At 40.8% G+C, this 16933-nt stretch overlaps 1 protein-coding gene across 8 annotated transcripts in view; it reads right to left on the bottom strand.

Annotated features, from left to right (window-relative positions):
- The window catches only part of EBF1 (EBF transcription factor 1), a 273326-nt gene that overhangs the window by 95431 nt on the left and 160962 nt on the right, over positions 1-16933 (bottom strand). For all 8 annotated transcript variants that reach the window (XM_027643601.1, XM_027643602.1, XM_027643594.1 and 5 more), the window contains exon 7: positions 5583-5664. In XM_027643601.1, coding sequence (XP_027499402.1) covers positions 5583-5664 — 82 coding nt within the window. The remainder of the gene's footprint in view (positions 1-5582; positions 5665-16933) is intronic.

Below are 16933 nucleotides of genomic sequence, written 5' to 3'. Positions count from 1 at the left end.
ATAGAATAAAGTTTATGATATTTTCAATAAAATATGTAAGTGGCTCAGGGTTTGCAATTCTATTTGTGCACTTGCAACCATTGTAAATTCTTTGCAACTGGGATTTTGAGCCAAATCCTTGGCATCACCTGTCACAGCTCCATGACTTATACTAGCTCTTATCTACTTCTATGGGTCTGATTAGATGCATATGAAAATTAACACAATTACAATTAATAACAATGGCTACAAGACAAAGTATTTTCCTCTGTTCTAAAATGCCATAAGTACACACAGATTTCCCACTGAAGCTGAAACCGAAACTTTTGAACATTTCTAGAAATAGGATTCCAGAAAAATAATGAGTCAAGAGTACCAACAGTAAGGTAGTTCTCAAACCTGTGAAAATTCTGTATTTAAGTAGCTGTTGGTATACATGCACCTTTCTAGGGAAGAACTTGCAGAGAAAATCCTAGCAAGGTTTTATGTGAATAAATCTACATTTAATTCCCCCCCTCAGGTTTCCAAAACTGTTGATGCAACATATTTTGAATTACTTAACACTGTCTTCCTACCTCCCTCCTGAACAGAGAGTTTGATTTACTACAAACAGACGACATTGGTGTGGTTCTTCGGTGTCGTTAGCAGAAGAAACTATAAATGGAATCCCCAAGAGTAACTGTTTCCAGTTGCAGGAAATGCAGAAAAAAACCCTCTTATGTGTCTGTTTGAAAAAAAGATTATTCATAGTGCACCTGTAAGAAGCAGCACACGCTTACTGCTCAATTCTTTAAATGAAAATTCTCATTAATAGAGGAATACTTAGCATATATGGCACTAACAAAATATTAATGCCTCCAATTATTAACAGAGAAAAAAATGCACCTTGAATATTGTGTGCCACAGTTACCTACTTGGATTGCTACAGAGCACTTAACATACTTACAAGTTCAACTCATATTTTTTAATCTAAAAAAATACTACAGTCTCCTCATTTTGATTTTGAAATGACTGGGATATGTTCAAGTTAAAGCACATGCTAAAACTAATTTGTGGAGAAATCATAAAATTAGGGGGAGGGGAGAGCCAAAGTATATGTGGAATAGGCACTGAGGCATCCTAAAACACAGACTGTAGCAAGAGGGAAAGGCACACTACAGTTTAATAAATGATTAATGAGGTGCTGACACATTAATGTAAGCACAGGGACAACCAGGCCTGCCAAATCTCAAACCTTTCCAAATTTTGTCAACAAAACACAGTTTTAATTTGGGACAGGCAAACATGGAAAATGATTTTGAGCTTTAGCTTTAGCCCTTCATAGATTTTGAATTTAAATCCTGTATCAACAGCAGGGGAGACAGAGGTATGAAAGAAACACATCAGTTTACAACTTTCTTCAATGAACTTGGCACTATCAACTGCAGTAACGTATCCCAGCTCTGTGAATTATTCCTCCTGCCATTAAATAGTTCAGTTTGTGAATACTTTGGGGCTTAGTTGTTTTTTTTTTTTTTTTTAACATTCAGAGACCAGGAGCCTGGAGATCAAGCTATTTATCCACGTTTAGCACTCGGCCTGTTTATTTGGTATGGTACCTCACCTAATATGTCAAAATTAAGCATTGCACGACTCCTCATTTTTAACCACAGCCCATTAAGCTTTGCTAACTGATTAAGACATAGCATGTTCCTTGTGCTTTCAATTTTCTCCAGTGTATGGTGAAGGATCTCATATTTTTGCAATGTCCGCAGCATCCCGTGGCAAAGGCAGAGAAAATCTGGTTAAGATGATTTCCAGGTTTGAAGTATGTCATTAGTGTTAAACCTGTAACTCTGTCATTAGTGTTAAAGCTGTAACTCCAGTGGTAGCAACTCTTCTGAAAGATGTAAAAGGCTTGAGCGCATCTTTCTTTTCATCACCACTTGGTGACCTCTTCCTGCAATGTGTTGACTTCTTTATTCTAGTAACCAAAAATCACTCCCAGTTTAACAAGACGCTCAGAAAGGTCCCAAACTTAAAGCACGTGAGTACAACACACTCAGTAATTTTGCTCACGTGCTCAAGGACAGGCCAAGCACTTAATTACCTTGTTGGATTGGGCCACAGCTCTCACTGCTATTTTCCAGTCTTTTTTTTTTTTTTTGCCTTTCCCTTCTCTGGGGATGGAGCCTTGCATGTCCAAATTCCATTATCTGGGATTCATGAAGCATCATCTCTGTCTCTTATGCAAATTTGCAATAAGACACAAGTGGCTTCAATTCAAACATGAGTGGCAGCATCCCATGGAGGCAAACGAGCAGCCTCTGCTGCAGAAGAGGCTGTGGTAACAGAATCAAACAGCATGGCAATTTCTAAGTGACTTTCAAGGTTTTCATAATAAGTGAATGTTTGGGGTTTTATGCAGTGACACAGCCTGAAAAGTTTTCTCTAAATTAAAACTTGACACGTGTCAGTTTGCAAGCAGTTGTGCTAAAACAAGGACAACAAGATAACTAGGGCACCTGGGTTTCATTAATTACAATAACATACAAAACTGTTTAGATTGTATGAATGAGTTTTTAGTTCTGAAAAATAAAATCTGGGCAGAGTTCACCCATGACACCATCTACTTAGTAGTATTATTATTACAACTAATTGGGGCACTATAGCCCATCCTACCAAGAACGATGACTTATTGTGATAAAGAATGTAAAACCAGACTGAGCATCTGCTTGATGGGGTTTCTGGAATAAAAAGGCAAGGCTGGACAAAGGTGATAATACATGATAACACCAAATGTTTTGTGCAATTGGGTTGGTGAAACATAGAGAGTAAATTATTTTCTCAAGGACAAGCAGGGAGTCTGTAGCACAGCTGAAAGCTCAACTCAGCTGTGTGAGTCCCTGCATGGTACTTGACTTCTCCTCCCTGACTGTCTCCTTCTGCTAATAGAGACACAACTAACACAGCCAGGGCCAGCACTGCTCCAGTATGCAGTTTTGCTGGCACTCCACACTGCTCCAGTTGTCACATGCCTGGACATCTCAGACATACAGAGAAATTTATTTCCTTCCAGGCCCACAACAGCTTTTATGTTAGACTTATCACACTCCCACATTTGCACAGAAAGTTCAGGATAAAACTTCCCAATTCATTTCTGTTTGTGAGTCTGAATTCTTCACACACAAGTTGCCTGAATCAACACACACTCTGCCTCCTCCTTGTACTTTCTTAACATCTATTATATCACATGATAATCAGACAATTCCCTGCTGCAGCGGAAAAACCCCAGCCTTAAAATTGACTCAGAAAGGAAATTTTCTGCAGGGCTGGTCCTCAGATAGTGCAAGATTCATGTCCTTGACCCTTCTCTGCTTCTCCCACCAAAACCATAAACTGTGTTCCAAGAACCAGCAACTTTCGGGGAGTGATGTGTGACAGACCATGGCCAAAAGTTGGACAAATCTCTGGGCAGCTTCGAAGTCCAGCATAGATAGGGGAATGAAGGAAAGAAAAGTCTCTGGGTTTTGTGTAAAACGAGTATGCTACTATTTAATAATTATCTGGAAATACCTTATCTTTATGTTTTTAACCAGAATTTTGACATCACCATTAGAGACCTTGTAAGTCACTGGCAACATTTCAAAGGTAGCTGACAGTAAACCCTCCACTGACTTCACAGGGGCCCAGATTTCACTTGATTCCTACACAACATTGCCTCAAACATCTAGGAGCATCATATCATTGAGATACTATATGCATGCTTGGTCCTTTTCACCCTAAGAAATTATAAATGAAGTCTGGGCTCTGTAGAGTCCAGCTGTTTTATTTTAAGAAGTCTATTGCTAAAAGAGCAACAAGTTCAAACTTTAAAAAAAAAAAAAAAAAAGGAAAGAAACAAAAGCATCTATTGTAAAACAATAAGCCAGGGCACTGAACAGAACGCTGTGAGCTTCAATACCACCCTGTATTATAGTAGGAGTGGTTCACTCGGCTGAAAGTGATTAATTTCTTGAAAATGCTAAGGTCACACTAATTGACATGACCTGTGTAATTAAGCAGTCTCTGTTTACACATGGAAAGCTCAACTGCTGTGAAGCTGGGTTTGTATGACAGAATGTCTTTACAAGTCAAGAGATCAACAACCTTTCCTATGTCCTACCTACCCGCTGACACAGGCTCCTGATTGCTGTTCTGAGAGAACACGCAAAGGCATCACCATATGAAAATCAGCCTCGAGCCTGGACGAGCACAAACGCAGCAGAGAGTACATGTTGTGAAGCAAGCTCTGACAGGCCCCAGGGGTGACTGCTCGGACTAAACCCCTGTGCTGCTGAGAGCCCTTTTTCCACCTTCTCTCTCAGTGATAATGCCCTCTTGAATCACAGGAGAAACATGATGGAGGGAGGGAGGAGTGTGGGGTGAGAAGCCGAGGGCTCTGCCTTGTAACACTAGCTTTTATGCTGATTAATTTAATCCCTGTGGCCACATCTCTTCATTTCTGCACTTCTATGCTCAGGGACAAATAACACCCTTCTGCCTTCCAGTGTTGCTGCAATTAAGCAGTTCAACAAAAGACATTCCACATATAAATAATATTGTCATTTACATAACATTTAGCACTTTTATTGAAGTGCGACAATGCTGGAAAGGAAGCAAACAGGGTCCTGAATCACTACAGAAAGCAAATGTATTTTGGAGCTGTCTTCCTCTAGAGACCCATGTGGTCTATGGAACAAACCTCTTGTTTCTTCCTCAGTACCCTCAGGCAAAGCCACAGGCTCTACCACGTTTTCTCCCTGTGCTATATACACTCCTCCTACCAAAAGAGGAGGTCCTTTGACTCTCTACCCCATATTTTTATTCAGCATATACTCAGATAAAGCATTATTGTCACAGTTAAGGCATCATGTCTTCAATAAAAGGGTTGGAGCATCTGTTTCTCAGTATTGCCACTGCTCCACGCTGCTGCCAGCACTGGCAAAATGCATGTACAGACTATCTTCCTAAGGGACAGTAATGTTCTTGATCCCAAGAGCAGTCATGGACATAGATGAAGCTGTGTTGATACTGCAGCTCCCAAGTGCCATATGCTGCAGCAGTGGGGAAATACCAGACCAAAATATCCCAAGAAAGATACACCCAATGGTGGTTTTTTCCAAGTTCTGACTACAGGGACGGACCTTCATCCCACTGATGCACGTTTGAGTCTTTACCACCGCTAAAGAGTAACTGCTGATTTTATTAATCGCTCTTACACCCTCTTCTGCCCCTTCCAATAAACATGGTGCTCACTTAGTGTTTCCATGAAGGGAAACAGTTCTCCAGGCAGAAAAGAATGTCTCAGAGCCCCATAACCAAAAACAACAGTGAGGTCATTTTGATTTTTTTTCATGCTTTCCCTTCCAGTGGAGATGACATTTTCTTCAAGAGTTCTCTTGTCCAGAGCAAGAAAACCCAACTACTTCCTGCCAATTCTGCTGTGACAAGAAGTCCTCGGGCAATATTTTGTGACCTTATGTTTTTAGCATCTTCCAATGAATTACTAGGTTAGTTTGGGTCAAAGTACTTCTGTCCCTAACAGCTGCTGATTTTTAAAGGAGGAAGCGTGTCTGACTGACCTGGAATCGACGCATGTCTCGAGGGTTTCCTGCATTTTTTAGGCAATTTTGGTTACATTTGAGGAAAAATTTCAAGAAGAACCTGTGGATAAAGAGAAACGGGCATTAATGTCTTATAAACAGTCTTATAAACAGTATTACTATGTGACATCTGCACATTTGGTCCAACAAAGACTTATTTATGTTCGTATTCCCAACTCAGACAAATCATCCCACTGACCATCCAAAGAGGAAGTGGAGCTTGCATGGGCCCCAATCTAGCAAAACATGTAAGCACGCCCTAAATATTTACTAATTATTACTATTTATTATTTATTAAGCATTAATTTCATGTTTCTGTTGTGTCAGAGCCATTAAATTTTGCAGTCAGTCCCTCTACCACACTAAATGGCCAGGCTCCCTGTGCCATCCAGAGCAGCAAGGAACAGACACATAATTCAGCACAGCAAAAAGAGGACAGAAAATGTCAGATATGAAAGTTCCCTTATGTATAAACGAGGTTTTGTTTTACAAGTTCACTGTCATGTGCAAATTTTGATTTAATACAAAAATACTGAAAATGTTCCATACAGTTGAAATCTCCCTTCCATGATTAAAAACCCTGTTTGTGAATAAAATTAATACTCAAATAGTGGCTAGTGGGAGCCCAAATCCCTGAGAGGAGAAGGGGGGGAAGTCTTGGTTAAAAGACTGACTTCATGGAAAAATGAAATATTTTTAATGCAGTCTATTTCCTGACCATACACAGTTCACTGAAGTAGCTATATCACCCTGACATATATCTCTAAGAAAAGACATTGCATTTTACAAAGCCAAAGAAAAAAGCAAACATTTCACTGAAAATATTTCCTTCAGTGTTATGCATCAGTGGACTGTAAACTCATAAAGACAAGTCAATGAATAATAGTGGGTCTCAGATTCCAGGCTTCCTCCCTGAAAGCCAAAGTTTATCAGCCTTTTGTCCAAAATAAACTACAGACTAAGGTCTACTAAAGCTCAGCCATGCAAAGTTTAATCCTGCAGCAAGTTCAAACCCCGGTGTAACCAGACAGCAGCATTACACATGCAATAACCACCAGTGACTAAGCAGAAGTTAATCTGCCCTGTTCCCATATCCAGGAGTGGGGTGGGGTGCAGTTTGATCCTGTTTTACATTCAATCTGAAAGCATCCCTCCTTTAGCACCCAAACTGAACACTAGGTCAGCAGAATTTGCACAGACTGCCACCAAGAAAGGCAACACTGCAGGGTAAACAGCTTCAGAAAATCCGTTTTTGATGAGCAGCATTCTTTGCCCTGCTCTAGTTGTGATGCTGCCCCCCAACAAGGCAAGTTTTGGTGCTTGCTGCTCCATGTCAAAAAAATAATACTAGACAAATGGCTACAAGGACAAATTGAAACTCCAAGGGACTGTTTTCATTAAAGAAATGCAAGGTAATTTAGAAGGATTATAAAATGTGATGCTTGGGATTATCAAGGACTGGATCTCCTGACCCAGGGAGTCCCTTCTAGACCTGAGCTTCTAAATAAGAGCAAGCAATCAACACAAAATAAACAGCCACCACACTTGAACAGGGGTTTGGAGACAGTGTTTGTTTACACTAAAATAAAGAACAGTGTTAGTCATTGCATTTTCTCATCAAGCAGCTTTTGATATTCAACAACGCAAAGGTGGTGCTATTTGTTGTACTTGTATGTGTCTTTTTAAGCCTCTAATGGCCAGCTGTGACAGCCTGACTCAGATTGTGTAGAAGGAGCTGTCAGCACAAATCTTGGCATCTCGAATCCAGACAACTGCTTGCCACCAGGCGAGGGTTTGTGCTCGTGCCAGAATGGATTTTGAGAGACAAGCAAATAGGGCATTAATTCCGCCAAAGAAAAACGAAAAGCGGGGAGAATTCAGGATCTTACACTTCAGATGATGGCTTTCCTGTCAACAGCTCGTCATTTAGCTCACAAGCTATGAAGGGCATGGACATCAGATCCCTCTTGCCCTAAGCTGGCCCTGTCTTGCGAAACGCTGGCAGGATCCAGAGACCACCCCTCTGCGCAACATTGCTCGCTGAAATAAAAAGCCTGGCCATCTGTTGGGAGGCAAAGACATCCCTGTCAGCTGGTGCCTACAGCCTCTAACAGGCCCTTATGTGGCAAAACCTCTCAGAGCCACTCACTCTTTGGGGAGAAGCTGGTGCTGCCCTGGGTTTACCGGGGGATTTTGGCGGCTTCGCTGAGTTCCAAGCCCAGCAGCTTTCCCCCTGTCTGCTGCAGCCCTGGAGCAACACCTTGGCTCCAGGGGGAGCTGGGACATGCAATAGTTAGAAATATCTGTGGTGACAGGCAGTGTCAGCCATGCAAACATGGGAAGTACCTTCGTGGTTTGGCTTTGCATAGCACACAAGTGATGGGTAATGAGAGTCGGTGGGTTGATTCAAGGCCCCCCCCCCAAAAAAAAAATAAAATTGAAAGCTCTTTGTGAAGCTCTCTGGAGAAACACTGGGCCTTCCCTCCCTTTACAAAGTTTGAGCTCATGCCAATTCAAATGCTTGGAAAATCACTAGAAAATACAAGAGTTGGCTTTTGGGTTCTACAAAACTCTAACCCAAACTTTCAAAGTCTAACTCCATTTGCACTGTACTATATCCCCCAAAGGCTACAGAAGTGTCACCAAAATAAACTGCAGAAGAAATGAAGCTCATCTGTTTAAACCTACCAAAAAACCTCAAGGCAAGCAAGCAAGCAAACAAAACTTCCTTTGAATTAAACCAACTCCAGAAAAAAATTAACTTGAAAAAATAACTGTTTTCAGAGGAACCCCAAGCTTACACAGCCAAGTTCACTCACTGCATTTTAAGCAAAAAGTCACCAGTTTCCACAACACATTCTGCCAAGCGCTGTATTTTAATTCCACTGAAAGACAAAACAAACTATAGGCTGCACTTTGTTTAGGAACACACCAGAGCTGGAGTCCCCACGGCTACACAAAAGCATCCCACACTCATCCAGGCGAGAGCCGAGCGGCTCCCGGGATGGCACAGCACGCGCCGGCTGACGGTCTCCCCCCACTTTGGCAGGAAAGTGGATGAGAACAGATTAAGACAAGGGTAGAGCAGAGCATTTTGATTCATGGGGTTCAGCCCAGTCTCTTGGTTCCTCCTTCAAACTGCTTGTTCAGGTGCCTTCAACACCTCGAGTCCGGTCCTGCCAGCCTTGCTCATTAGCAACACTTCGCTCTGCAAATAGTTCAGATTTAGATTGACAGGACTGGTGCAGGAGAAGTGCCAATAGAACTGAGCTCTTTGGAAGTATAAACCTCCATCCCCGTTCGTTTGCATCTAACTTCTTCACAGAGGGTTATTTTTTTCAATTCTTTCTCCACATTTGGCAGGGCTGTATAGCATTATTAGTAACCACAGAGGATATATAGCATTAATACTAACTACTGGGGTCTGAAATTCATTTTGAAGATGAAAAAAATGTGCAAAACACAGGAGTCTCAATAAAATCTTCAACTTTAACTCTCTTTCCAAACTTATGTGATTGCTGAATACCCGCTCTTCTGCCACACAAGACTCAGTCATCAATTATATTTATTGCTACCATTGAAGGTTTATTTTTTTTTGCATGAATCAACCAAAACATATTTTCTGACTCCCTTCCTGACTACTAACATCCCTGGTGTGAAAAGCATTTGTGCATATGGAGCAGAGAAATACAAGCCAGCTCCACGTGATTCAGCTCAATTCAGAAACACACAAACTTTTACAAAGCTCTTGGCTTTACTGTCTTACATAGGTATTAAGCCAAAGGGGTCCATGTTCCACCCCTTATCCTACAGACACCAGGTTGGAGGGTATGGGAGTGAAGTTTTGGGGAAAACCAGTTAATTTTAGATTGCATTTAGGTGTGCTAAGATGCAGCTCAGTGTGGGCTGCAAAAACTACTCAAGGAGTGAAGTTGCTGAGCAGTTAATCCACGCCATGCCACTGCACTACTACAAATCTCTGAGTAACTGCAAGGTCCTGTGTAGAAATACAACCTTCAGCTAAATACAAACTCCCAGTCTGAATCAGGCCCCAAATTAATGTGAACTTCTCTCTGCCAGGTTCTAACAAATGGGTCATTGGCTGTTCTGGGAGTGTTCTTCCCTTTTCTCTCAATTTGACAGAAAATTCCTTTTTGAGGATGAAGATTTTTATTTTTTTTTAATAAAACTGCTGCATTGCCTCAAAGATTTTGGTGCCTCTACTCTCTGCTAAGGAGGAACTCTACCCCATCCCTGATTGCCACAGCTGCCTTCCCATGCTGCTGCTTCCAGCTCCTGACACCAGCTCCCTTCTTGCTCCTGCTCCTTCCATCCTTGGATTCCACTCATTCAACTGACAGATCTAGTGAGCACACTGCCAGCTGGAGGTCACTCCACTTGTATAAAATCCTCACTGCTGCCCATACTGCCCATCACACTGCAAGACCTTTGGGTTTCTGCAACAGCCTCCCCAGCAGCATCCCACTCTTTGCCACTGCTAACTACCACAGGGATTTAAATTAAATATATGGGAGAAATGGAAATTCTAGCAATGAAGATGTAAAAGGATTTTCCCCTCATACTTTTCTTGCCACTACAAATTAGAACCCACGTTAATTAAAAATAACTGAAGAGTTAAATTGAAGAAAGCAGGCTCTGACATGATCAACGTTTGCTCTTCTGTCACTCCCCTGAATTTAAAGGAACTCAAACATGAAGGTTTAGCAGGAGGATTTTCTTGCCATTGCCACAATAAATAGGTCTGTGGAACGAGAAAAAAATAGTTGGAAAGAAGACGTGCTGCATTCCTGATGCTGAAGAAAAGCTTGTTTGTTCCTGATACATTGGAGAAGTTGTTCAAGAACAGTTTCTCCATGTGAAAATACGACAGCTGTCATGCTGCCAAGGTCAGCCAGACCAGTGGCTATCCAGAGAGTGAGTGCTGGTTATACAACTTAAACCTGGCTAGGGCAAACAAAATTGACAAAACACACCTTTTCTGAGGTATAAACACATTTGAGAGAAAAAGGGCAACTTTAGATTCCTGGATGAAACACAGCAGTAAGTATATGTGGGTTTGTAAAATTAGTAAAACCAAAATACATGGGCCACTGGGACAATTAGCAACTTTCCATCAGATAAAAGGATTGCATGCCCATTCTGTACGGCACACCAATTCAGCAGAGTACTAAATATGTGCATAAATTTAAATACACAAGCAGTACTGATGGAGACAAAGCTACTACTCACATACTTCAGCACCTCACAGACCCAGCTCTGCTGTCAGCCTACATGATACTACAAATACAGCTGTCTCAAACAACATCTGATGAGTATTTTAGCTGTGGTGAAAACATAGCATATCAAGAAGTATCAAAGCCCATCCAAGAGTAAGCCCTGTGTGTACTGCCTCTGTTATGTTTTGCTTCTTCAGGGTTTTCTCTGCGCTTTTCACACACTTCTCTCTTTCTCAATCAGTAACTTCTCCTGCACCTACTGGTAACTTGATCTAGTTAGTAATTTACCACTAAAATAAAAATATAGAGAAAATGCGTTGCTTAATGCAATGTAACTTGGAAAAGTAAATAATCAAAAGGTAGAGAGAGAAAGTTTAGATTAGATATTGGGAAAAAATTCTTCCCTGTGAGAGTGGAGAGGCCCTGGCACAGGTTGTCCAGAGAAGCTGTGGCTGCCCCATCCCTGGAAGTGTTTAAGGACACGCTGGACAAGGCTTGGAGCAACCTGGGATAGTGACAGGTGTCCCTGCCCATGGCAGGGGGTTGGAATGAGATGATTTTTAAGATCCCTTCCAACGCAAACCTTTCTATGATTCTACAATTCTATGAAATGCCTCCTTAGAAATTTCAGGATAAAGTTGGGTTTTTTCCTTTTCAAGTGGAGTCTTCTAATCAAAACTCCTATATGACAATGGAAAATTCCAAACTTATTAAAAAAATAAGCTAAAATATTTTTTCTTGAACCATAAATTCTTTAATTTTTCCGCATTCTAAAACTTTACTTTAAGAAGCACTTTTTTATTCCCCTTTGCCAGTGAAAAACTGACAAAATAATGGAATTTCCTACACTATAGAATGCCTGAGTTTAACCCAGCTCTACTAATAAGCACAGAGAAAGGAGGGGGGGGGGAATTCCTTAGTATTTAAGGTATGAAAATTCATATTATTAACAAGTCTACTGTTGCAGTTTTCTATTTTGGAGTGGGGTTTTAGGGTTTTTTTCCCCTTAGACCTTTTCATATACAACTCACTGATTGTGTCAGGTACCCTATTCACAAAAGAATGATTGAGACTGATATTTACCAACATGAGGCTGCACATGGAAATCAAGCACAGGCATGGGGAAAACCTCCTATTACCCACATGTTCACAGCTGGATTTTACTTGGCTCTTTAGTCAATAAACAGCAGTAGCTACCTTTTGTGGCATTTTTACAACAGGAAATTTATTCTGCAGAAGAGAAATTAAATGCCAGATACAGCCATCTAACTCTCTTCTAAACATAACCTCTTGAGTTGTCAAATATCCTAATTAAGAAAAAAAAAAATCCTAAATCTGCCCTCTGTGGATTCAGAGTTCTCACTGATTTAAAATGGAAGCAAATTCAGACAGGCTTTTTGCATTTACAAGATGTTAAACAATTCACTGGTTTGCAAAACAAACAAATAAACAAACAAACAAACACAAAGCCTAAACACAAAGCCTGGAAAATTATTTATTTTACTACAGAATATATATCTTCTTCCTGAACTGCAGAAAAGGTCCAGAAAAAGGCAACATGACAAGGAGAATAAGCCTCAAGCAGCTGAAATCTGTTGACAGAGATTCTTCAGGCAGTGCCACAATAACAGAAACAGAAGAGTCTCCTCCGTTATTTTTGTGAACGTGCTCTGGCTCCTGGAGCTCCAGCACTGCCAGGGTTTGCTGTTATCAATACAGTAAATATTCAGCTCAGCACAGCAAATAGCTGAGGAGGCACCCACATAATCACCAAATCAGGAGGCAGGACTGCCCAAACCAGCCCTAAATTACTCATTGCTCGCTTCAGCAAGTGTTCCCAGTCACTTTTCCTCAGGTCTGTGTGTTCTGCACAGCGAAGCACAGCATATCAATTTTTCATCTTGCATCTTCTGGACTTCTCCAGCTCTCTGATACTGAGTTATAATGCATCAGAGAAATTTAGAGTAGTTTGGGAAAGTGTGTTTGGCATTTTCTCCCATGAGTGAGTTAAAATCCCAGAGAGACTGTTTTGGTTTATTTTCCCAGACTTTTAATAAGAAAAGAAAGAGATAACACCATCAAAAGACAACATCATGAAACAGAATTAAGAATAGTCCAGAGGCAGGTTTGAGTGCTCAGTTTTCTGTAATTTAATTTTGCCCCCAGGTCTGACTTTTTAGTTTTTTTTTTTCCTTAAAGTAGTAAAAAAATTTGAATTTTCCTATATCTCCTTATTTGTGCCCAGCTCCATTATCTAAAAATTTATTAAATTTGAACTGCAGCTACCTTCATATCACATAAAACCAAAAAAGTTGGAAGGACTTTACACCATCTGTGTGCAGAATATATACCATGTATTTGGTTTATGGCAGCTCGATCCAAGATATCTGAACATACACACACCCTTTACACTGCCTTGCCACGAACAGCACAGTGAGATCAGCAGAGGAGCACTTGAGCCCCGTGCACAGCTCAGTTGTCAGCTTACATAGCACAGAAATCTCCCAGCTCTGCCTTTCTTTGCATATTTTAAATCACAGATTGCTCTTTACGAGCTGATGGGCCAATGCTTTAGCTGAAATTGTGACAGACTTTCCAGTATTGAAGTATTTCGTTATCAAGTGAGTACAGTTCCACAACCAACAGAATTTATCCTGATTTATTTAGCAAAACCCCCAATATTTTATCCATTTGTTTCAGTTTAACCACTTTTCCTTCACTCTTTCCCTATTTCACTCCTGTTTCACTCCTCAAATACCAAGGCATAAAAGCGGGTTAACTATTTTTAATTTTTACTAAAGACATTAGACTTCAGTCGCTGGGAAAAAAAACTATAAACCAGCTCTGTGGTCCATCATAGTTCACACAATGCCACTGAATTAGCAGCCCTGCCAGAGTCATACTTTTCCTAAAAGAACCTCTGTTCAGTGTAAGTGATGACAGATAACAGCATTACTGTTATTGCAACACGATATGAGTATTTGGTTGCCTGCTACCTCAAGGTAAACTCCTGTAACTTTAGCATGGTCACCAAAAAGCAGCAGCAGTATCAAAGTCAGGGTGTGTTGGAGAGCAGTGCTAATCCAGCCATCTGAAGCTGCTTTTCTCACAGCAAGCATGGGACCCTAAAACGTGTCACCTTGAGCTGAGGGTGCTGATGACATGTTTCTTTCATCAGCCTTCCTGAGAAAGTTATAAAGATTCACATGGTGAATGTTTCACGTGTGGGAAACACATTTCCCACCTTTCCCTGGATCAGGCACATGCAAATCACCTGCACATAAAATTGTGTGCAATCTGCTCACAAATACAATAATCAGTGATTCCTCAAACAACCTGACACCAACAATATCCTTAAATAACGTCAACACACCAGCACTATTGCCCAAATCTGCAAAACCCAGAGGGTGAGGCTGTTTAAAGGACATGTGGATTATACCCTCTGGCCAGAGTCTGAACCTCTAAAGCACTGAGAAAATTTTCTGCACAAACAGACATGAAGTGCTACTCAAACCCCACCTGAACAGATGCATCCTGGAATGCTTACACCAGGTGTAGACATGGTGTAACAACAGTGTTCTCTCCTGAGACCTGGCTCAGAACCTGCTCGGGTTTGTTCTCAAGATTTTTTTTCATTTTTTTTTTAATGGAAAGTACTTTATGTTAAAAAAAAAAAATTAAGAAAAAAAGCCAGAAGGTCTGTTTAGACTGACATGGAAATTATTTTTCACCAGATTTATGTGCAGGACTGATGGCCTGAAGAGTGAGAAACAACAAAGAAAGATGCCATTAGACCTCTTATTTACAATAACGCGTAGTGTACACCACTAATGAATCAGAAGAACATAAGAAATGAAGAAAGTGATTATTGAGTTAATTCATGTCTCAAAAACACTAAAAATACACAACCCTAGGAGTTTCCAGCCCCAGAGAAATGCAATAGAAACTTTACACATGTGCAGAAGTGTGACCACGAGATGCTGACTCTGGACAAGCTCAGGGGCTCTCGGCTGCAGCTGCTCCACTGCCTCACCACCAGCAAGATACACCTTGCAAGACTGTGGGATTTACTGCTGGACTGACACTCCAGTCTCAGTTTTTGCATCACTAAATCCTCAGGAGAACTGCAACAGTGATGGACAATTTAGAAATGTGACTGTAAATCTCCTGTTCACACAATCCTGCTGTGAAGCTGGGTGGAACTTACCTCACCTGACTCATCTCAGTGATTAAAGAAAAGTATTTGGGAAGTGTCAGTATGGTGAGAGATTGGTTGCATCCCCTCCTAAGACAACTTGGGCTTCAAAGAACAAATTAAATGTTCGCTTCAAGTAAAGTAGCAGCAGTGAAAGACCTTATGTGAGGGAGAAAAAAATTCACAATAACTTAAAGTTATTGAAAACTAACTTTTAATAAATTAAAAGCTAAACTAAACTGGGAACCTGGTCAGAGTAAGTGACAAAGAACAGTCTAACAAGAGATGCTGCTGGGAGATGTGATTTTACTTTTTGTAATAACCTTTCTTGGTTCTCTTGAATAAAAAGGAAAAAAACAATTACAAGGAATCTTTTAAATAAACTAGTAGGGTAAGTCTATAATTAGCCGTCCAGAAAAAAAAAAAAAAGCAAATGTATATTTGTATTTATACAAGAAGAGATCAAGTGCAAGTGGAAGAAAGTCAAGCGCTGCCTTCAGCTCCTGCCCACAAGCTGGACATTCCATCCAGGGGTTCCCATTGTTTCATGATATTTAAGAGAATAAAGCCTTCGTTTCCTTTGCAGCAGGGAGCTCTGGCAGTGAGCACTGGATCCGGAGTATAGTGGCTATTTTGAGTGCTGGAAGGAAGCAAAAGGCTGTTTTGTGGAAAGGCGGAGGCACTTTGAGTTGTGCACGCGGTGGTTCAACAAGAGAAGATATTCCAGGGGTACTTGCAGGGAATCCTGAAATGGCTTCAGGTATAAAATGCTGCAGATCTTTTCGTGTCTGTAGGGGCAAGCAACTCAGACACTGTAAAATTCATTGGGATTCACCACTGGAGGGGAAAGACTTAAAGGGGAAGGGTAAAAGAGAGTTTCTGATGTGCTAGGCAAGAGGATCACAGTATATGTAACGCTGGAGATGTCATCAATAAATATTGCATATGTCTCCTACCTTTAACATGACATTGAAAGAGCTTAATTAACCTTAGAAATAATGACCTCGGCAGCAGACATGTAGAATCCAATCATATCTGCTTATATCACAAGTTTTGGATTAAGTACTTCAGAGCTTTTCTTAAAGCAATGAGCCTTGAATATGTAGGAAAAAGACTTTTGCTGATGCACTCTTCTGTGCCAGAGAGATGTGGAAAAGGCATTGTATAGCCTACAGCTACAAAGTTATCTCTTGCACCAGTCGGGAAAGGTGATCCAGCTAATAAGAATATTTTCTCTGCCCTTCAAGCTATCATCCAGTGAGGGTACCCAAGCTGAAGGACAAAACCCCAAAACTGGAGTAGAATTCAGATCAGGATGCTGGTGACAAGTGAGAACTGGAGCAAGGTAAGAACATGAGTTGGCTGTAATAACAATCTGGTTGTGTCACTGAGATGCCTTTCTGTGTGAAAGCAGGGATGATACCTGTGATCGGTAGGATTTACAGCCACAAAACACAGAACATGAGGGTCTACAAAGTACTATATCAGCACTGCAGAATTATTACTTTTCTGTATCACTGCAGAGGACAGCATCAGCAATGGAAAAAAGGTTTACAATGAGCAGTTAAGGAACCTTGCCAAGCAGTCAGGGCAGAAAGATAAAAGTTGTTGTTCATCTACATCTTACCAATGAAAGTTACAATTCAATGGAGTAGGAAGTACTTGCAACTTAACAACCTTTTACTCTTTAGTTCTATTTTATGTTTTATTGTTCTTCTTTTGAGAGCAATTGTGCTGGCAACTGGCAAAGAGTAAAAAGCATCAGAAAAAACCTTACAGCTGCTCCCCCTCTATCACCTCCCTGGAAAAAAAATAATTCCTCAGTAATGGAAACATCACCAGCAAATTTCACCCAAAATCTTTTTAACTAGACAGTAGCTTAAATTCATCAAGAACTC

This window comes from Corapipo altera, unplaced genomic scaffold, assembly GCF_003945725.1.
Source record: "Corapipo altera isolate COAL_440 unplaced genomic scaffold, ASM394572v1 75, whole genome shotgun sequence".
NCBI classification, from domain to species: domain Eukaryota; kingdom Metazoa; phylum Chordata; class Aves; order Passeriformes; family Pipridae; genus Corapipo; species Corapipo altera.
This window is presented reverse-complemented; position numbering and strand designations above follow the sequence as displayed.